The 20,673-nt window shown below is 41.9% G+C and overlaps 3 protein-coding genes across 5 annotated transcripts; all 3 read right to left on the bottom strand.

Moving 5' to 3' along the window:
- Nucleotides 1–1,698: 1,698 nt before the first annotated feature.
- LOC140373830 (ataxin-1-like) lies at nucleotides 1,699–9,323 on the bottom strand. Of its 3 annotated transcripts, none has more exons than XM_072460524.1 (3): nucleotides 8,689–9,323; nucleotides 3,748–5,742; nucleotides 1,699–3,042 (listed from the first exon to the last, which is right to left on the bottom strand). In XM_072460524.1, the coding sequence occupies exons 2-3, from the start codon at nucleotides 5,476–5,478 to the stop codon at nucleotides 2,563–2,565; spliced, it is 2,211 nt and encodes a 736-aa protein (XP_072316625.1). In that variant the 5' UTR covers nucleotides 5,479–5,742; nucleotides 8,689–9,323; the 3' UTR covers nucleotides 1,699–2,562. The 3 variants fall into 3 exon arrangements, with proteins under 3 accessions (XP_072316625.1, XP_072316626.1, XP_072316627.1); XM_072460525.1 differs by lacking the exon at nucleotides 8,689–9,323 and adding an exon at nucleotides 8,268–8,645; XM_072460526.1 differs by lacking the exon at nucleotides 8,689–9,323 and adding an exon at nucleotides 8,340–8,458.
- Nucleotides 9,324–14,682: 5,359 nt separating this feature from the next.
- On the bottom strand, nucleotides 14,683–17,123 carry LOC140374271 (protein FAM8A1-like). The gene is made up of 5 exons (XM_072461115.1): nucleotides 16,679–17,123; nucleotides 15,816–15,936; nucleotides 15,621–15,744; nucleotides 15,408–15,547; nucleotides 14,683–15,318 (listed from the first exon to the last, which is right to left on the bottom strand). Exons 1-5 carry the CDS (start codon nucleotides 17,106–17,108, stop codon nucleotides 15,174–15,176), a joined length of 960 nt encoding a protein of 319 aa, XP_072317216.1. The 5' UTR covers nucleotides 17,109–17,123; the 3' UTR covers nucleotides 14,683–15,173.
- Nucleotides 17,124–17,766: 643 nt separating this feature from the next.
- Nucleotides 17,767–18,598, bottom strand: fabp4b (fatty acid binding protein 4b). Its single transcript, XM_072461085.1, has 4 exons — nucleotides 18,430–18,598; nucleotides 18,173–18,345; nucleotides 17,996–18,097; nucleotides 17,767–17,878 (listed from the first exon to the last, which is right to left on the bottom strand). Exons 1-4 carry the CDS (start codon nucleotides 18,500–18,502, stop codon nucleotides 17,825–17,827), a joined length of 402 nt encoding a protein of 133 aa, XP_072317186.1. The 5' UTR covers nucleotides 18,503–18,598; the 3' UTR covers nucleotides 17,767–17,824.
- Between the last annotated feature and the right edge of the window lie 2,075 nt (nucleotides 18,599–20,673).

Genomic DNA, 20,673 nt, shown 5'->3' with positions numbered 1-20,673 from the left:
AAGAAGAAGAAGAAGAAGGAGGAGGAGGAGGAGGAGGAGGAGGAGGAGGAGGAGGAGGAGGAGGAGGAGGAGAAGGAGAAGGAGGAGGAGGAGAAGAAGAAGAAGAAGAAGAAGAAGAAGAAGAAGAAGAAGAAGAAGAAGAAGAAGAAGAAGAAGAAGAAGAAGAAGAAGAAGAAGAAGAAGAAGAAGAAGAGGAAGAAGGAGGAGGAGGAGGAGGAGGAGGAGGAGGAGGAGGAGGAGGAGGAGGAGGAGAAGGAGAAGGAGGAGGAGGAGAAGAAGAAGAAGAAGAAGAAGAAGAAGAAGAAGAAGAAGAAGAAGAAGAAGAAGAAGAAGAAGAAGAAGAAGAAGAAGAAGAAGAAGAAGAAGAAGAAGAAGAAGAAGAAGAAGAAGTGCAGAGTGGAGTTTGAACTGTGATGGAATGATTGAAGAAGTCACTGTCACATAGGCTACATAAAGGTTAGAATATCTATACAAAGTAACGCTGTACACTTTAAACAATCAATTCACTGTACAATATCGACACACGGTGGCTAGTTAGCTCTGCAGTTTTTCCATTTTCTTTCAAAAGTAGCTCTAACCGTCATCAAAAATAAAAAATAGTTTGCCCATTATGTTTACATTCCCTGTCCTGGTTTATTATGCTCCTGAATGGACCCGCAAAAAGACGCCGTGGTGAAGTGAATTCAATAAACAGTCTTCAAGAGCTGAGGAACGGGACATCGCTGCCATTTTTTTTTTTTTTTTCAATGTTGACTCTCTACCACCAACGACAAAGTGCTGCTGCTCAGAAAACGCACACAAACGCACGCACAAATGCACACTATTCCTGAGTATGAACTGTTTTGTTTTTTTTGGCGCTACTCTACTTGATAAAAATACCCAAAACACCAGGCATGAACTGGAGAAAGACATGCCGCTATTGAGGATGTGAAGGTTGTAGTGTAAAGACGTTTAACAGCCGGAGTAATTGTTATTGTAGAAAACATCATTAAGGCTATATTCTGTAACGAAAGAAACTAAATGACAACTCACAGACTTCAGGAATTAATGAGGGATCTAACGCAGTGCGATCAGTCCAGCTAATTCAAATGGATTTCCTTTCCTGTCCAGTTATCGAGACAGCGCACACAGACGAACATTATACCTGGGTCTAAAAACATGATTATTGTTATTTGTGAATGAGGATATGAAGTGTAACATTTCCTGCCCTTTGTTCTCATTGGTCCATAAGAACTGACTAGGACCTTGTTTCTTATCATACCTCGTGATTTGTGGAATTAGCTGGAGATCAAAGCTGCTGAAAGTCCGGCGATATGATTATTTTTTTTTGTTCATGACCAATGCAGAAATGCAGAAGAAATGAAAAGCTGATGCTTCAGAGCCAATATGCGAGGCTGATTTTGTTATTTATACCAAAATGATGTGATATAAAACTACTATGATTTCAGTAAATATACAATGCATTCTTTTGCATTTGAAAACTATTATAATATAATAAAATAATATAAAGCATTGATTTTTAGGCATCCACTACAGGGATGTCAAGATTATTAGTTAATGATGAATCATGATTATTCAAGTCACAATATAACCAAAAGAAAACTTTAAAAATATATATCATCCTGACCATTTTAAAAGCACTCTTTTTACCTTTTTTTTCTTCAAAACAATCTGTAGTCTAAAAAATGCTTTTTGTCTGGCTGTTTTTGTCACATTAACTAATTTGCCAATAAGAAAGTTTGAATAGTAACTTAATATTTATAAGTTAGACAATGGGAATGAAAGAAAATTAAAGATTACACTGTTGTTTAGTCATGAGCTCAGTAAACGTGAATAATCATCAACTCGTTATTCTTATTTTTTCTAATAAAAATCGTAAACACTGAAATTAAATATTAGGACAGTCCTACTCACTACAGACCTGTGTAGTCAAATTTGGACGGACGGACGTTGACGCTGCCCTAAAAATAGCTTCACGTATTTCCTTTTGACGGGTTAGTCTGATCAAAATACAGGCTGGAGCTTTGGGGCAGACAGTTGATTAAAAAGGGAAATTATCATTCAAATAAGAGACCATTATGGAAACGTAAATGTTGATGCGGTGAATTGGGAAATCTGTAGAAGCTATAAATATGCCTGGGCTCTTCTGACCTGTCGAACAACATACAACAACATAAAAACAAAGAGAAAAGAAAATGCCAAAAAAAAGAAAAGTCAGCAGTCTCCAACCTCTACTCTTCATGGGCCAAATAAACATGAACTAAGCGTATGTTTTCTGCATTGGTCGGCTGGTTTGTCAGGTTTGAACCACAACACCACTTATATATACCAATATAAAACTTCTCCGGAGCACAAGATCCTCTCAAACATTCACGCCGCTTCCATTTCACCATTGATTGCACTGATCTCGAGTTGAATATATCTCTATTAGAGTGGCACCAGTAATACTTCACCACTGATAATCTTTTTTTTTTTGTGAGGGAAAGAGGTGTTCAGTATGTTTTGTTGTGCATACAGGCTATATTACAGTAGTCTGGAAAGTAAATGAATAAGGTAAAAGTTTCAGCAGCGTTCACTTCCTGCACTGGAGTGTCCCTCGATGCTGATTTTGACGTCATACGGGATAAAAGAGGGTTTGGGCAGGGACACGGGCGGTTCCTCCTCCCCTTTCTCAGTTTGGTCCCGTTCAGGCGCTGACCAACGTCTTTTCCGCACTATCGGTCTCTGCGGCGTTACAGTCTTGTCGTTTTGAACCGCCTCCTCCCTCGGGTCATGTCCAGGACTGTTCCTTACGTTCGGCTGCGGCTCAGTGTTCGGACAAGAGACAGGGAGGTCCATGCTCTTCAGTTTGGCGCCCAAAATCGCCCCGTCTGAGAGTGAGCCGTTCCTGAGGGCGCGGAGGGTGAGGGACACGCACACGTCGCCCACACACAGTTTAGCGCAGGACAGTTCGAACAGCTGCGTGGTCCGGTCCGGGCAGCAGGACGACCAGCCCTGCCCGAACACAAAGAAGGGGTACTCCAACAGGACCTCCACGCACACCTGGACCACAAACAGAGGGCAATAGTCACAATGTATATAATAGAGGTCATCGGAATAAAGTCCTATAGGTTTAGATCGACGGCGTAATCGCTGGAATGGACAATGGATAGTTAATCAAAGGGCTCACGGAGGACACTAACGACAGGGGCAATTTGGGCAGACAAATGTAATGTGAGGAAGTGAGGGATTAGAGAGGCAACCTTAAATAGAAATAAAAGATATTAAAAATACAAGACTTTTTTCCCTACAAACACGTTTAAGAACAAATAGTCTTTAATGGGATTTATTTTAGCTGTGATGGGTATTATAGTGTTGTCAAGTTCGATATTAAGAAACGTGCTCAATACTCAATACCAATTTCTATTTTAAAACATATTTCAAAAAAAAAAAAATAGTACTTTGTTTTTTTTCATCTGATTTTCGATACTTTTGAGAACCCTAGTGGTAAGCAACCAACACATAAGATACATAGAATAAAAGTTAAATAAATAGTAATTGTTTTACACAGTTGTTTTATTGCTGATGTGGACTGAGTTTGGTCCTGGTCTAGTCCAGGTTTAGTTTCAGGTGTGATGGTCCCAATTTTTATATGGTCAATGAAATGTTACGCGGTGCAACTTCCTCAGCATGTATTAAAATGATTGTGCAGCGTGTTTATCCGGCACACAATAGTGAATCATTCTTTGACAAAACAAAATCATTCACCTGTGCTTTGAGCTCTCCCACAGAAAACTGTATGACCACAGCGTTGGGCGTTTGTCCACTGTCGATGCGCTCCACGGTGCTGGAGTCGATCTTGAGCTCGCTGCTGATCTCCGCGCTCTGAATGAAGTCCTCCGTCTTCAGGTCCTCCACTCTCTTCAGCTCCCCGTCCGCCAGCTGGATGATGGACCCTCTCATGAAGAAGGGAGGGAGCGGCACGGGCGAGGAGGGCGAGGAGATGGAGGGAGAGGCCTGGACGGACACGGGCACAGGAGAAGGTGTGGGCGAGGGGGCGGGGTTAGCGGGGTGAGCTGGCAGCGCCGGGGCCTGGGTCACAGCGGGCACAGCCTGGCTCCCATCTGGCGCTAACGCCTCGCACTTGGACAGCGCCGTGGCCAGATAGGCGTGAGGCATGGCGGTGGAAATCTGTGGCGTCGTGGTGGCGGTCAGGGAGGTCACGGCGCGGCTCACCTCCATCTCCGTGCCGTTGTTGTTGCTGCTGACCGGAATGAGGAGGGACTGGCCGCTGGGGATGACCACGTGCTGGGGCAGGGCCGTATGGTAGCTCAAGGCATGCTGGTGGTTGGCGCTGGTGATGTAGCCGATAATTGGAGATTGGGTGTTGGAGTAGATGTTCGCCGGCAGCTCCTCGTGGGGGAGGGTGGTTTGGATGACGGTGTGCGGAGCGACAGATTTCACCATCTCTGAGGACGAGAGGGGAGTGAACGAGGAAGTCCTGGCCATCGGCTTGCCTAAACAGATGCCTCCTTTGTCCGTCTGGACGATGGAGATCTTGTTTGGTTCGTGATCAGTGATGTGGTTGGGCTGAGCGACCAACACGAGAGAGGTCTGTAGCCCCGAAGAGTTTTGGCCGTAATCCGCGGGCAAGAGGATGTGTCTGGCTTCATAACTCTGAATCGGCTGGTGGTTTATTTGCTGACTTGTGGCTTTGGAGTGCTTGACCATTTCCAGCTCCCCGTTCACCTTGCCATCGAGTTTCTTCCCATCCGTGTATTGGACGACGAGCTGAGAGGGGGCAAGGGTGAGAGTCTGGGGCAGGTGCTGGTGAAGTTGGAGGTGCGTTGTGGGTGAAGCGACTGCGTTCCCGCTCATGGTTAGCGACGCTCGGCTGTCCAGATGGATGTACTGGCTGGGGACATGCGGGCTGCTGGACAGAGACACGGGTGTGAGCTCAGTGGGGGAGAGACCCATCGGAAACTGGTGCTCTGCTTTGGTGTTTGAAGAGATGAACGCGGTCGTGTAGCCGTCTACTTGTTGGCGCTGATGTCCCATTGAGCTGTTTGGCACTGTGTTAGCGTTAGTGGTGATAATGTGCGAGGAGATGTAGCCAGCGTACGGCCCAGAGCTGATAAACTGGACGTTGGGTGCGAGTTGGGCCAGTTGGATAGCCCCGGCCTGTTGTGGGAGCGATGTGGGGTAAACTGTTGGCAGGGAGGCCAAGGGGACTGCAGCGAGAGCGGTGGAGGATATTGACGGGGATGGAGAGGCTGAGGAGGCGGAGGACACCACACATCTGGGGCTTTCTGCGTCTCTGGATTTGCAGCGTTCACTCGCGACACTGGCCAGCCACGCTAGGTTTTCGGTGTGCAGACTCTCAGCGACCACAGCTGGGGGTGCCGGTGCAGCCACAACAATGGGCCGCTGCTCCAGGGCCAAGATTTCACGCTTCTTTGGTGGCAGGCATCCATTACTCCGCTCCTGGTTGGATTTCATTTTGCCAGAGAAGTTTAAGTATGTTGAGGTATATTAAGAAAGGCTCCTATGCCTCTGAAAGTGTTTTTTCTCCTCTCAACTCACTGGTTTTATGGACTTTTCTTAGTAGAAGAGAGTTACTGGATTTAAATGTGCTCACTGGTGAACAAGCGCAGGTCTACAACTCAAAACAACGTAGTGACTCCAGCTCACTAGATGAGCTCTGGCCTCTTCATGGGGAATCATCTCTGGACAAAGTGTCTCCTTCACAAGCACAACCGGAATCTGAAACAGAGAAGAAGAAAATCATTGTTCAAACAACTAAATAGCAAATAACTAAATACATTATTTGTTATATTTGTACTAAAACAACAGATACGCTATGACAGTTGAAACAAATGCTATGTTTAATGTAAAAGTCAAATGTGTTCCAGATATTTCCAATACGACAATTTAAAGCAATTTATTGTTTAGCCACTAGATGGTATCCTGTGTCACTTTTGACACGTACTACACATCACTCAGTTCAAACTTATTTTTGCAAAATGTATACAACCCAGAGGATATGGCTGCCAAAACTTATAAATGAGCTATTAAGCAGCTAACACAGTCATTTGCTTGTTTTTTTAATTCACTGAGGCGGTAAAAACAACATAAAAAATACTTAACAGATATTGAAATGATCTCATTAGCATATTTACTCAATTGTACCCTAAATAGAAATTACATTACATTTGCATATTACATTACATTTGCATAAATTTGATTTTATGCAAAGTAAGGCTGCAAAATTCACATTTAATTTGTTGTTGTTATAACATCAAACCAAAATGTGGTGGTCTTCAATCTGAGAAAAGAATCATATGTGTTATATTTATCAATAATTAATAAAGCTTTAAGGAACTACATGGATTGTAAAGAAATTATGAAATATGACGAATAACATCTTGAAAGTGTTGCTTTATCTGTTTGAGAGACACTTATCTCCAGGTCACTGGACTTTCAAAGCTCATTAGCCAAAAGCATCACACATCTCATTTTTCTCCACCTACAATTCATTAAGTGCAACAATCCTTTTGGTCTAAATGATCCCAATTTGGAGGAGGTTGCCTGTAGCTGCAGTTATAGTCATGTTACATTAAGGCCTGTGAGAAAAACACACAGGTCAATATTTGGTCAGTCCATCACATGCCCCGTACGAGACGGTTTAGTCAAGGTCACTGTATAAACTCTTCACACTGGTCTATTTTTCTTGATACAATCACAGAGCTACAATAAAACAATAAAGCAGGGCACAGAAACAAGAAACAGATGTACAGAAACATCCAGATGATTTAAGGTCCATGCATTTTTGCATTGTTATTTATCTTACAAATCTGTGATACTTCTGCTTATACAGCTGCTCTTATACTGCTGCTGTAGCATCATTGTCATTTCTCCATTGTGGGACGAATAAAGCCTCTCTTATGTCATTATCTTGTTCTCTATACACTGTAACATAAGGCATGCATAAGGAGGCTATAGGAGTGAGGAGGAAATGACAGATGGAGGATTTGCGTAAAAAGACGAGAGAGAATTGATCAACAACAATAGGAGAGCACTGCTTCTCCTGACCCACATTGAGCGGAGCCTGCAGCATCGGAGCGCCATAGCCCCCACCCTGCCGCGAGATCCCCCCCGAACGGCAGCAGCAACACCGCCGCTACTGCTACAGCCCTGGCTACGCTGTGCAGCAACCCCACCTCGGCAATATATTGTGTCTACACTGTAATGACATCACTTCTTCCGAGTACAACCTGGGTGCGCAGTTCAGGCGTTAAGCGTAGTAACGGGCGGGTGCAACACAACAGATGCTCTTGAGGTGTCTTTTCCTCATTTGACCGGGACAAACCCACTGACATCATGTAAAATGGCCACATGATTGTCCCTTACCCCTTTTCAAAGTAACATATTATCAGATACATGCTACTATACGTGCAAGAAGGAAGCGTAGTGGCAAGATTTAGTGCCACAACCCCCCATGCATCCGCTCAGTGCTTTGATATTGTCACCTCTGAGACCCCCATCATGCAGTGGAATAGACAGGCTACTCTCTGTTCACAAACGATGCTTTCCCACAGCCAGTGATCACGTGTGTCCCGCTTTCATACTCCCACATAAGAAAAAAAAATGCACAGAAATAGAAATAGTCTGTATGTGTATTCATGGGCATCAGCTTCCTGTTTATAGGTGACAATGTGAGGACTTTTCCCCGTTCTAAAGACAGGAAGATGGCTTTTGTTTTGCATTGTTTTGAATTGTGCTAGATTTTCATCACTCTGAAACCCATGAATAGTGAATGTGGTGGTGTCATTCAGGTGAGATGACCCCCCAGCTATACGCAGCTGTACTACCAGCACATCCTGTTAACTCGGTTCCATCATTAGCAACGGCAATAACACTGCTGCAGTCGTGAAACCTCCACAAGAGAATCAAAATATAACTGGTAAAGCCACATAGGCTTGTGATCATGTTACTGTGCAAATACAGGGCACAAACAGTCCACTTCAGGCTGTTGTCATTGCAGTTATATCAAACTGCTCAAGTCAAGGATATATTCTAGATACAGTGCACAGCATACGGCTAAATTTAGAAAACAAAAACTTCATTATCAATGACAGCTCAGGCACTGAAAAGAAAGGGAGGCAGAGTGAAATGTTCTGCGCATGCGAACACTAATTCTATCAGAGTCTAACCTCAATCCTATGACAAACACCGCCGCTTCTTAACGCACACAGCAAATCAATATAGTGCACTGCTGTTTCTATCACCCCGGCGAGCTGTTTTACTGGCCTTTTCCCCAGTACAACATACGTGCGTGTCCCTTTAAGAGGAGGACCGACCGTGCAGCAGACCCAAGCAGACAGTAAGAGCAGGCAGTGGGTTAAAGCTGTTCCTCACAATGACTCCTGAGTTCTGCATCGCACATCACAGCCTCAAAGTGCATCTCCAAATCTCCCTGTGGGCAAAAACATCTCCAGCTCCAGTGGTCCAGTAGCCGAATCCTCTGCATCTACGTCTCCCCAAAGATGCTGTGACTGTTGCCTCCCAGGGGCTGTACGGAACGGCACCAAGAGTGGAGAGAGAGTGTAGAAGCGGGGCAGAAAAATACTACTATGCCACAAATCAAGCACAAAAGATTGGACCTCCTCCTTCTCCCCTCCTCCAGAAGCAGAACTAAGAATAGCTCACCAGTCTCTCCACAGCCACTGCTTGTGCAGAGCATGTCCAAGGAATCTTCCTGCCTCCCGGAGCGTGCATGAGTGCGTAATGTGTATGTGTTGGATGTGTCTCCTCACTCTCTTCCTGGACCCCTCTTCCCTCTTTGTGCTTCTGCTGCTGCTGCTGCTGCTGCTGCTGCTGCTTTCCTTTCCAGCCCTGTTTGTTGCCACTGCACCTCTGCCTTCTTCCTCTTTCAGGTTTTTCAGTGTTTCTGCAATGGGATGGTGGTGAAGGAGGTCCCCCCACTTGCTGAAGCTCCAAATCCTGTGAGAAACAGAGAAAGAGAGAGAGAGCCTGCTCCAGCGTGTGTTATGCAAGGCCACCAGACTGCCAGCTTCTTCTCTGCATGGCTACTTTGCTCGCTCACTCGCTCTGCCTTCCCTTCCCTCCCCTCCTCACTCCTTTCTCTCTCTCTCTCAGTACTCCACTGACAGCTCCTCCCCCAGCCAGCCTCATCAGCCGCATCAGGTATTCATTCAAAAAAACACACTCCACTTGGCCCGGTGCCCAGACTACGCTCACACAGAGAGAGAGGAAAGGAGGGGGAGGGCGCAACAGACGACCAAGGCACAGGGAGGGGGAAAAGCCAAATCTGGAGAGGGTTTTGCTCAGAAAGGCTACATGTTCGGTGTAGTAGTCAAACGTATTGCAAATCAGATACTATTTATTACTGAAACTCCGTTGAGCGAGTATCCAGGCTACAATGTTTGTAGCTGTGTAATTATATTGAGCTTCATCAGAGCAAGTGTAAAAAGAACACAGTGTTTCATAAAGTACTATTATTTTGTGTTGAAAATGTCTGTCTATTGTCAAAACCTATTAAAAATAAGTTAATTTACAGTTACAGCTGGGTGATAGATAGAGAAACAACAATAATATCATAATTGTGGTTTTGGAGATATGCTAAATTAGAATATTGAGTCTATCGTCTGAAATTTAAATGATTCAAAAAGACAGCACAAAGAGACAAAAAAGGTCATGTGTAATCTTCCAAACAAATGATAATTCTGTCCATTTGTGGTAAAAATAATAATAATTGTAAATTCATGTTTTGTGCGATACTTGAACATAATTTTACGACAATTCTGATGCAATGTGAAAATATCGTGTAGCCAAAGTAGTGCATATAGACACTCATGTATAGAGACATAGACGGTAAATACCCTGGATTAAATCATGGCATCAAAGCTGTTTTAATGCACGTTCATTTTCATACAGTAAATCAGAAGAGGCAAATCTCCCCCTAATCTGCCCATACAAGCTGCTGCCGTACTATAACCAGCACAGCCTCTATACACAGCTGTAGAGAAACTGTCATGCTCAAGATCTTAAGGCCTTGCATCGCTCACATACTTCAATTATTAATGATAAACAACCCCGCCCTCCCTCCAGGGCAGTACTTCTGATAGGCCACCGTCACTGGTACAGCACTTATGGCCAAGCAAGTTTTAGCTGGCCTGTTTTTCAGATAGAAAGCAATTTCCATTTGATAATAAAGATCCTATATTTTTATCCTTGTCATGCTATTTTTCTTTTTTTTCACTAAGCGTGTTTTTATGGACGAATTGTATAGTATTTTTTAATAAGTCTAGACCTTGTACTGTGTTCTGTGGTTGCTCCTGACAGGTGGACCCAGCTTATCTTTGTCTTACTTTATACTTCATGGAGTTGTTGTAAGGAGGAGAAATCAAAAATAAGAGACTGAGGGGAAAACAGCAGAATGTCAGTGTCAACACGCGACAAAATTACGTTTCTGACTTGAACTGACTCACTATTTTATTAAAGTCTGTATTCATGTTGCCTAGAATGTCATGTGAGAAACAATAAAACAAAGTGGGGGAAACTCCTGAAATAGGAAACACGGATCGTTGGATATATTTGTATCTGTCCATTGTGAATGTGTCTAACTTTCTAAATATTATCATTATAGGCGTTCATAACACTTTCTGACATTATAAAAATACAGGCTACATTTAGCCTAGGTAATGGTGCCACGGTGAATGAAATTAATCAAACTACTAATTTAGCATATTTTATATTTTCATATGGCTTTATCTGGCCAGTGTTTTATCGTACCATTGTGCACAACACTCTTCAGGGTTGTGCACAATGGTCATTATAACATTATAGCAACATTATTACAATGTAGTCAAGTCTTTATGTGTTCTATTATTTACCTTCCTGTAGTTTCCTCTCTGTGACGGTGCAGTTGAGCTCTTGGAGTTCTGAACAACAGTGTGATATGTCCAGACATGTTACAAACACATGGTCCATGGACTCAGAGGCGGGACCAGGAGCCACGGGAAAACACTACTTCATAATCAGCATTACTACTACTATTACTCATCAAACCACGTGACCCTTTGAGTCACGGGCTCGGTATTGCCTTACACGCTGCTTCACGGGGGATTTGTGAGCTTTGAGACGGCTATAATTCCAGTAAAGTAAGATACAATTCAAACAAAACTGAACGGGGCTGTTCACACATAGAAACATGTGGCGTTTGTGTGCATCATGACTTTCTGGTGCAAAATAACTGCCAAGAAAAAAAAACGCAAACTTTCTTTGCAGCTTTGCGCGTTCACGTTCCTGTTGAAGAGCGACGTGCGCGCTCCAGATGCTGCGTGGGGAGAATGGGAAAGCGCTTGCTGCCATGGCAACAGGGCAGCTCCACAGTCTCTGGTCCCCATTAAGAAAGATGGTTGGCAACATCATGGGTCTCCAAACTGTGGAGCATCACATTAAAAGGGACCAATTGAAAGCCTTTGAATCCAGCATAATTAAAAGGATCTCTCTCTCTCTCTCTCAGGTGAAACCCTCCACTCTGTTTGGCCTTTGTCTCAGTATGATTTACATGTCAGCTGCACTGTTCTCAACAGCACTGATACAAAACCACTGCTTTGTCATCATGTGTTTTAATAGTCTAATTTGTGGTCACAGTTCAAAGAGCTATTGGCCATATATAGAATAAGAAGGCTGCTGACTTGATTTGAGTTTGTTAATAGGGCTATTTTTACGTCTACGTCTATAGCATGCAAATTCTTGGGGACAATTCTAGACATTTAGAAAAGCGTTGTGGTTTAATTAGGTTTAACTCTGCTCTTTTTGAGAACGTAAAAACATGTAAATCATTTGGAAATGTGATCAGCCAACAATGCTCCCAATATACACTTTGAATATTGTGACAAAATCAAGCAGAGCAAAACCGATTTCAGATTTTCTGCCAAAAGCCTGTTCATTCAGCTGAAAATAGCAGACTCCTGCTTACGCACATCACTAAAACAGAGTTTAGGCATCCAAAGGATTGTGGGAGTGAGTTGTGGAGGAGGAATGAAGCCACCAAAGAAAAATTTTAAATGAATCACAATGTCACAAGTGAATATGCTGAAAGAAATGAGAGATAGCCCATAATTATACAATATTGTTCATATTGTACTTATATATATATATATATATATATATATATATATATATATATATATATATTTTTTTTTTTTATTTATTTTTTTTTTCAGATTGAAATGAATTGTCCCACACCAACTTAATGAGGTGGCTCAAATCATTTACAATCATTGTGAGTAATTGATTTTAAAAATGACCTCAGTGACCTCTGCTCTACAACAAACTGCAGTGTAATTTCAATAGACGACATGAGAGGGCAGTATTCAGGCTTCTGAGTTATGTCCATGTAAATACATGTTGTAGCAGCTCTTCTTGTATTTTAAATGTTCTGTAATTCTGGCTGGAGTAGATAACTGCACATATGAAGCGGAGCAGATCTTTTGATAGCAACAGCTTTAAAATCAGCATGTGGCGCCTTCGTCAACAGACGTGTCCATTCAGGCAGTGCCCAGCAGCCTGTAATTACTTGAGAAGAATATCAACAGGCAAAGTCACTCTGAGGTGAAGGGAAAGTGCAGACCCCTGCACCTATAAGCACCGCCGCTTATGCTAAGAATGTTATAATTTACTCAGATCTTCTGTCTGTAGAGGCTCTGCTTAGACTATCAATAATACGTTTCAATTGCCCATTTCACAAGGTTAAAACTACAGCTTGATGTAGACTTTATTTCCTCGCAGGTGTCTATTGTTCCTTTCAAATGTTACTTGCTAACCGTGTGTTTTTTACTTGCCTATAATAGTTCAGAGTCTCTGGACATTGAATCAAAGATCAAATCTAGCAAGAAAGAAATACATTCTAAATTAGGGAATGGAGACAACCCGAGGCAAAAGCAAAGTGGAACATAATGCAATTTCAGAATATCACAAAATGTGAAAAATCAAGATGCATGAGTAACATTAGAGCATGGTTAAAAAAACATTTTCAAATGCATTTTTCACATCTTTTTCAATCATAAGATTAAATGGAAAATGGTAACATTTACATAGTGCTTTTCTAGCATCCAGGCACTCAAAGCGCTTTACATCAAGGAACCAGTCACCCATTCACACACAATCACACACACAATTACACACACAATCAAACACCAGATGTTCAGGGACACTGGGGGCGAGTCGGGTTAAGTGTCTTGCCCAAGGATACAACGGCAGTATTTCCCTGAGGCAGCTGCAATCGCACCACCAACCGATTAGTGTACACACATTTTACCTGAAGTTGAAATCTTGACTTTTAATAGTTTACCTACTATCTAAAAGTTTACCTACTATCTATGTTACCACAGACGTAACAGATTTTCACAGCAAAAATAAACAAGCAAACTCAGACTTTTATAGCATTAAAACGTTCTACGTCACTTTGCCTCCAGTTGCCTCCTCTCTGAAATGCTGGTGTAATAGAAATTCAAGGTGTCTATTGTTAACCAAATGTGATGTACACTGAAAGCTATTTGCAAATAATGAAACAGACAAAAGTTTGTGATAAAATAACCAAAATGACAATCTGTCCTACATTTGGCTAAATAAGAGTCAGTATCAACACAAGATTATAAATATAAACTCAGCACAACACTCAGGTAGCGCTGTCAGACCTCAGATGTTATAACAATAAACTTTGGGGACTCATTAATGGAAAGGGGCACACAGAAGCAGAGAGTAATCTGAAATAATCTGAAGCACCATCTGTGACTGTCAGCTGAAACTGCCATTTAGTGCACCAGCCACATCCACTTTGTCAGCACTTGCCACATATTGGACAGTCAACTGCAGGTGTGAAAACCTCCCAAGTTGGTGGATATAGTCAAAGTTTTTTTTCCAATAGAACCACAAAGTAGCACATGGCACAGAATAACATAACACAATCTAAGCAGAAATCACATTAACAGCGCTCCAATGCCAGCCCTGTTCAATAATAATGGTGGCGTGGTGGAATTACAACAGGTTCAGGTATGACACGTGCGCAGCTGTAAAGTGATTATAACTGTACTTTGTCTACTTCCGGTCCACTGACTTCCATCTTTTTTTCACTATAATTTGACAGATTTTAACCTGCTCCGGGGCTCGGTACAGTGCTGTTTAATAATGTCAGAGAAATAATCTGTGTACTTTGCTTTTATGTTGGATTATTTGTTTTTTGGTAACACTTTAGTTTATGGATGACATATAGTGTTTAAAACTCACTAATAAACACTAACAAAGATCTTATTAACTACTTACTACACCTATTACTACTAGTTTGCCATGATTGATATGGAACTAATTAAACTAGAGAAAAAACTGAAACATTTGTTTTTTTCTGTCCCTTGACGTCATAAATTCATAATGAGTTCAGAGTTCTGTTTGAGTCAAGTGAACTCAGAAAAGTAAAGACCAAACCAGCTGGAACAATGTCACTTTATAACTACTATGATTCCATATATCATCCAGATCTGGAAAACTGCAGTTTACACCTGTACTAGGTTGAAATCAAAGCACACCGTGATTTTACCCTAAACTAAAAAACCCTGTAAAAGGTCAGACAAATCAAATAAAGGAAAATATGTAAACAGAATTAAAATATTTACTAAATTATGTTTAAAATATTTATTATGCACTTTAGTCCATGTCTGTTCGCGAGTATTCAAATTATCATTTATATTACATTTTATACACAAATTCGGGAAAATGAATACTGATTACAATAATACATTTGAGTCAGAGAACTTTAGTAAACTATTTCCAGTAGTTTAAATAATTTAAATGATTTCACTTCTTGAAAATACAGACAAATGTAATTTCTATAGTGAAATTAAATGCAATTAGGGAAAAAAGATACTCTTTGTGTGGTAAATAATTTTTTGGGTAATAACATATACTGTACACTGTAATTTGAATCAATCACTCATGCAGAAATACTGTCCAAGTTCAACCAAATCAAAGTTTTAAAAAGTAAATAACTTGTCCTAAATGTTTAAATAACCCCTGTTTTATATAACAAAGCACTGTTTGTAAAGCACTTTTAAATAATAACACTTATTGCCAGCACAGTTGTGTTGCAGAAACATCTTTGGTTTGTGCCGTCATCTCAACCTGGAGCGCTTAACAACAATAGTACCAGCAACCATGTCATAGACAGTCCTGTTGTGCTGGAAGAACAGCAGCGTTATGAAGGCAGGGAAAAAGAAGGCAATCGAAAAGTTTTTGTTCAAGGCTCGAACAGTGGATCTGAAAAACAAAGCCAAGACCAACAGGTTCAGCATTGAACTTCTTTAAAATTTACAAAAGTGAAAGTAGTGACATAATAATGCACTCACGCTGAAAAGGACACATTGGTCGCAGGTACAACAAACACTCTGTTGGGCTGAACCAGGACTGAAGAATCGCATGTTACAACCCTCAGTCCAACAAGAAACTTCCCTGGAGTTGCTCCACCGGCACCCCAAATGCACACGATCTATTGAGAGAAAACAAGCAAACAGAGTAAACATGTCTATGATTTGTTCAATCGTATTCACAATGGATCTTACCTCATAAAAGCAAACTAATATTCTGTAAACAAGAGCCACCAGCATCATTTTCTGTAGTTCCTCCATAGATGTGTCTTCATCTATTTCTTCCACTATAAAATGCATGGCAAACTTGGACACATCCCTAAAACAGTAATAATAAAATGTCTGAAACATCATTGTTATTGACATGGACATAAAATGTCTTATACTCACTTTATTCCACTTAAGTGCATAATACTGATAATAATTGAAGCTTTGATAAAGAACAAAATGAAGAAATCAACCATTTCAGCAAAAAGTCTTTGCAAAGGTGAGGGGATATTGTACTCTCGGCCTAGAACGAGAAACAATTGTTTTAGCCACTGGTGTGCTAGTTTCTGTGGACTTGAGTTATTCTATTTATTACACTGTCTGGCCAAAGAAAAGTGTCCACTTAGATTCAACTGAGCAAATACAGTAGGTCGGAGCCTCCTACTGGATAAACTGCAGCATGGGTGATGATCTTTTCAGCTGCAACACAGTATTTAATCTCGACTGATGCAGTGAGCGGCTTCTCATTTCTGAAACAACCATGTGGAATGACAAATCCCGTGGTCATGGAAAAGATGTCAGTATGTGTCAGCATTGCATTTGCTGTGGCATTGTTTAATATCAAAGCGAACGGAGGTAAAACGAAACAGAGCAGGGGTGTTCAAACTATGGCCCAGGGGCCAAATGCTGCCCATGGACCAATTGTTGTTGGCCCTTGGGCTTCCTGCTAAATTGGCTCCAAACAAACAGGTAGTACTTTTTACTGTAAAATCTGATATCATAACCTAAATAACAACCACTTTCATGTGACGCAGACCCAATATTAAAGTCCCAAGCCTCATTAAAGCTGTGGAGGCTCTAAACAACATTTCGAATGATTAATTCATTGTCATGTCTTTTGTGGCACTTCACTCCGTAAGTTTCAAAATGCAGCCCTCGGTGGGCAAAAGTTTGGACACCTCTGTATTTGAGCATGTGACGTTTTACTTCTGTGGAGACTTTTTGGGGCCAGACAATAGTATATATATACCGTAGCTTTATTGCACCTTGTCTCTGCGCGTCTCCATCCTCCTGCGGCCGTTGCGGCGCTGCAGCCCCGGGAGCAGCGTCACCTGGGCGGCCGCTGCTGGAGGACGAGGCCGGGGCGTAAGGGGACAGAGCCAGAGCATGGGCCCAGGTGTGGTGGCTCAGGTCCATGTGTGGCATGTTCGGTAACTGCATAGAGTAAGGATACAAGGCGGTCGCGGAGAGCCAGCTCTGCCACTGCACGTATCCGGTGTGGTACTGCCACATCCACGCCTGGAGTCTCCCGCAGTATTCTGTGGTGGAGCAGCTGTCAGCGGCTTCACACTTGTTTTCCGAATCGCTTTGGCCGCCGATTCTCCTTAAAACATCTATGAGAGGCTTCACGGTGTTCGAAAAGGGCTCGTCTTTATCCTTGTCGACCACCATGTTTGTGTTTTCCTCATCCGCCATATTTGATGATGGCGGATGTTCGTTTCACGTACGTACGACGTCATCACGCTGCGTCAATCCACACTTTAAAAAATAGTTTACGGTATTTTAACAGGCCCTTTCTACCGAGCACAAAGCTTTGTAGAGATTAAAAGTCCGCAATGGATAGATTCTTCCACAAAATGACTTTGTAGCAATCATCCACTAGAGGGAAGCACAACTGCATTAAATCTCAGTCAAGTTTATCCAGAACTGGGACAAATACTATCGGTTCATCATGAACATATCTTTGATGTTGACTCATTTGTGCAATCATTCATATAAATTGGGAAAGAAAGCTCGATCCAGTTTCATCTTATTAGTTACACCTGTTCAACCAAAGGAGGACTAACGCTATGGCCCCCTGCAGTGATCACCTCATTAAGTCCTACTAAAACCAATTAAATGCAATTATGTCCACTTGCTTCACTTCCACGTCCAGGACAAAGGGTCAGGTACAATTGAGGTCAGTGGCCCAGCCCCTCGCAGGGATTTGGCCTAATGCACTCGGCCACCCCTTGTCATAAGGCTGCCACTATAGCAGTCAGAACAAAGGGGCTTTGAGCCACCATCTGTAATCTTCAACTAAGTCCGGCCCATTTTCAAACTCATACCCCAGTATTAAAAGATCCACTCCAAATTACACATGATTATTTTTTTATTGAAAAGCATTGAGGCAAAGACATACAGAAGTCATTTTATGCCTCCTTCTCATAAGTCCTCACTGCAACAATATCATCCATGGTGCATTTCTGTTGAAAGACAAATACATTAAACATTAAATAGAAAAACTGGGTGCAACGCAAGACCTGCAGAGCAATAATGCATGCATCACAGGTAAAGACTTTACCAACTAATTATGAACTTACAGCCACTAGATTTCCATCCTGAATCTCACGTTCAATAACGGTACTTTTACCGTCCCACGACTGTTTTTGCACCAGTTTTCCGTTCTCAAGAGTGAAAGTAGTCTAAAGAGTAAAAGACAAGTGTTAAAGCATTGACATTATACACATAAAGGAGAGGGGGGGGGTCTTAAAACTCGCCTTTGTCTTTCGGTCGTCTGCAGTTGTTTCGTCAAATTCCTCGTTCAGTTTGAAAGAGATTTCGGTGGTCTTGAAAGTGCTCTGAGCCTTCATAGAGACGAGCCCATCACTCACACTAAACACAAGGTTAGGCTTGGCCATGTTGCCCATTTGACGGGTTGCAAAGCCCACACCTGCATACAATGACATGACGTTACAAACCTGAATTAAGAAATCTTAGAGCCAAATAAAGTACATTTAAAACACATAAGACCTACCGATAGCCTTCATGTATTCGTCAAAGTTGTCGCTGGAAGTGAGCTTCCAGGTCCCAGCAAACTGTTCAACCATGTTAGTGAAGTATTGTCAGTTTGCTGTACAAAGAAACAAGATGGTATCCTCACTGGGCAGCGAAACGGAGACCAGACGGCCCCAAAACGTCTTATTTGAGGCCAGCTTAGACTCGTGTTTAATTCAGACCGACCAATCAAGAGCGGCTCCGCGGGGTTTCAATGGAGAGCGGGTGATCATGGGCGTGTCCTTCAATTAGGCCTGCATGGATGTCATGGATGATGGATGCTGTGCACTTGTGATGGAGCAGGGAAGCACAAAGACCCGAGGTTAAGGCCCTCAAATACCGATGGAAACTGAAAACAAAAGATGTCTGTTAGGATTGGTTTGGTAGAATTGGTTTGGTAGAATTGTGTACAAATAATTGGCCTTTAGGCTACTCCTTCCGGCTGTTTTGTGGAGAATGTGCTAGAATATATAGCTAATAACTAACACTTGTCATTTTTTACATGCATGATAAATATTTAAGTTTGTAAGATACAACATAAAACGGGCAAACTACTACAGCAACTGGACTAGTGATGCTTCTGTTCACCATAAGATGGCGCTATAAAATTACCAATGAGATGAATCGTGTCTTCCCTACAATTTACCAGTAAGTTTGGCTTGCTATATCTCAACTTTTTATAAACTTCTATTGTTTCTAGTTTAGTTTGAAATGTTTAGTAAAATTACAGCTAGTTCTAGTGAAAAGTTTTTTTATAGGCTTTTATATATTCATATGTTATGTGGTCAGGAACTTTGCACCACTATTTAGGCCTTGGTGCTGTTAATTGAGTTTCTCTGTGGGATTCGTGAACAACAGCAAGAATTTGAAGTCCCATTGGTGATTTTTATTTATTTATTTACCATGAAATTTTTCATCCAGCACTTGCAATTAATACTACCAAGAATTATGAATTAATGCAGTGAGGCTATCTCATATTGTGTATAATATAGTTAGTTTAATGGTAATGGCGGTGGTGATGACTCTCAGTAGCTTGTAGATTTGTAGATGTGTGTTCGGATGTATATGTATAAAAAATATGTCCTTTCTTTTTGCATGTGTTCTTTTTATATAGCATATTTGTTCAACTGGGTCAATGTACAATGACTTAATTCCTTGTTACAAACTTATATTTACCTCTGAACTGTTTTAAGGACTTTGAATTAACTCATACAAAAATTATTGTGTTTTAGGCTTATTCAACTGCTGCAAATGTTTTGGAGATTTCTTTGAAAATCTAACATCAACTTGACTTTCTTTGTGTTAGAATGATGAGGGAAATTAGACTCAAACTACCTCAACAAACTTCTCCGCTTCTTTGACCAATAAAGTTATAGTCCAACAGGGGAAGCAGTTGAACGCATATATCACTAAAGGCTCCTATCCCCACCCAGTAAGCCGATTATTTGTTGTTTTCTCGGCCGGTGCTGCTCTGCCCACATGCAAATGCCGTCAGACAGGCCTCGGAGCCCCTCTAATGAACATGAACTCTCCATGGCAGCTCCAGAGAAGACTTTTCCTCATGGTTTTCATCAACACTTCAGCCTCCATTGATGGGAGAACAGTGGCTATACACAAAAGCTGTATATACTGTACAAACACGGGGCCGAGCGGCAGCACACTGACTCATTCTTCGGTGTGTGTGAGAACGGAGGGGGACCTCTTTCAGCTCCTTTGTGCTGGTGTCTGTCAACAGTGTAGTTGGAGGCAGATCCCATTGTGGCGGCCAGTGTTTCGTATTGACACAGGGCCCCGCTCAGCTTGTTCCCAGGGTCCAACCTGAGCACTCATGAATAATGGAGAGAGGATGCTCAGGCCAAGAGGGAGTTTGCAAGTTTTTGGCTCCCTAAAATGCATACTGTTTGTTAACCAGCAGGTAGAAAATGGAGGCTAACCCTGTTAATTGAGATCACTGCTGCATCACTTCTGTTTTGCTGGAGACAGAAAGATTTAAATGCAGAAGCTTTTACTCGGCGCTGTTCAAGTATTGGACATATAAGAACGTGCTGCTGTAAATATTAACATTATGTTCTCTCACTTTTCTCTAAATTAGGTGCCTTTCCAGCTGCAATTTGACATTTGTTTTACATCAGATGCCCTTCATGATGCAGCCCTCTTCAATGGTTCAAGCTTAACTGACAGCTTTATGGCTGGATCAGGTAAATAATGCAACCTGCTAACCTAT

Source organism: Eucyclogobius newberryi, unplaced genomic scaffold, assembly GCF_026437365.1.
Source record: "Eucyclogobius newberryi isolate DKJ021-1_F unplaced genomic scaffold, fEucNew1.0.hap1 SCAF_3, whole genome shotgun sequence".
Lineage (NCBI taxonomy): Eukaryota > Metazoa > Chordata > Actinopteri > Gobiiformes > Gobiidae > Eucyclogobius > Eucyclogobius newberryi.
Note: the sequence above shows the minus strand (reverse complement) of the source record. Positions and strands in the feature narration are given on the sequence as shown.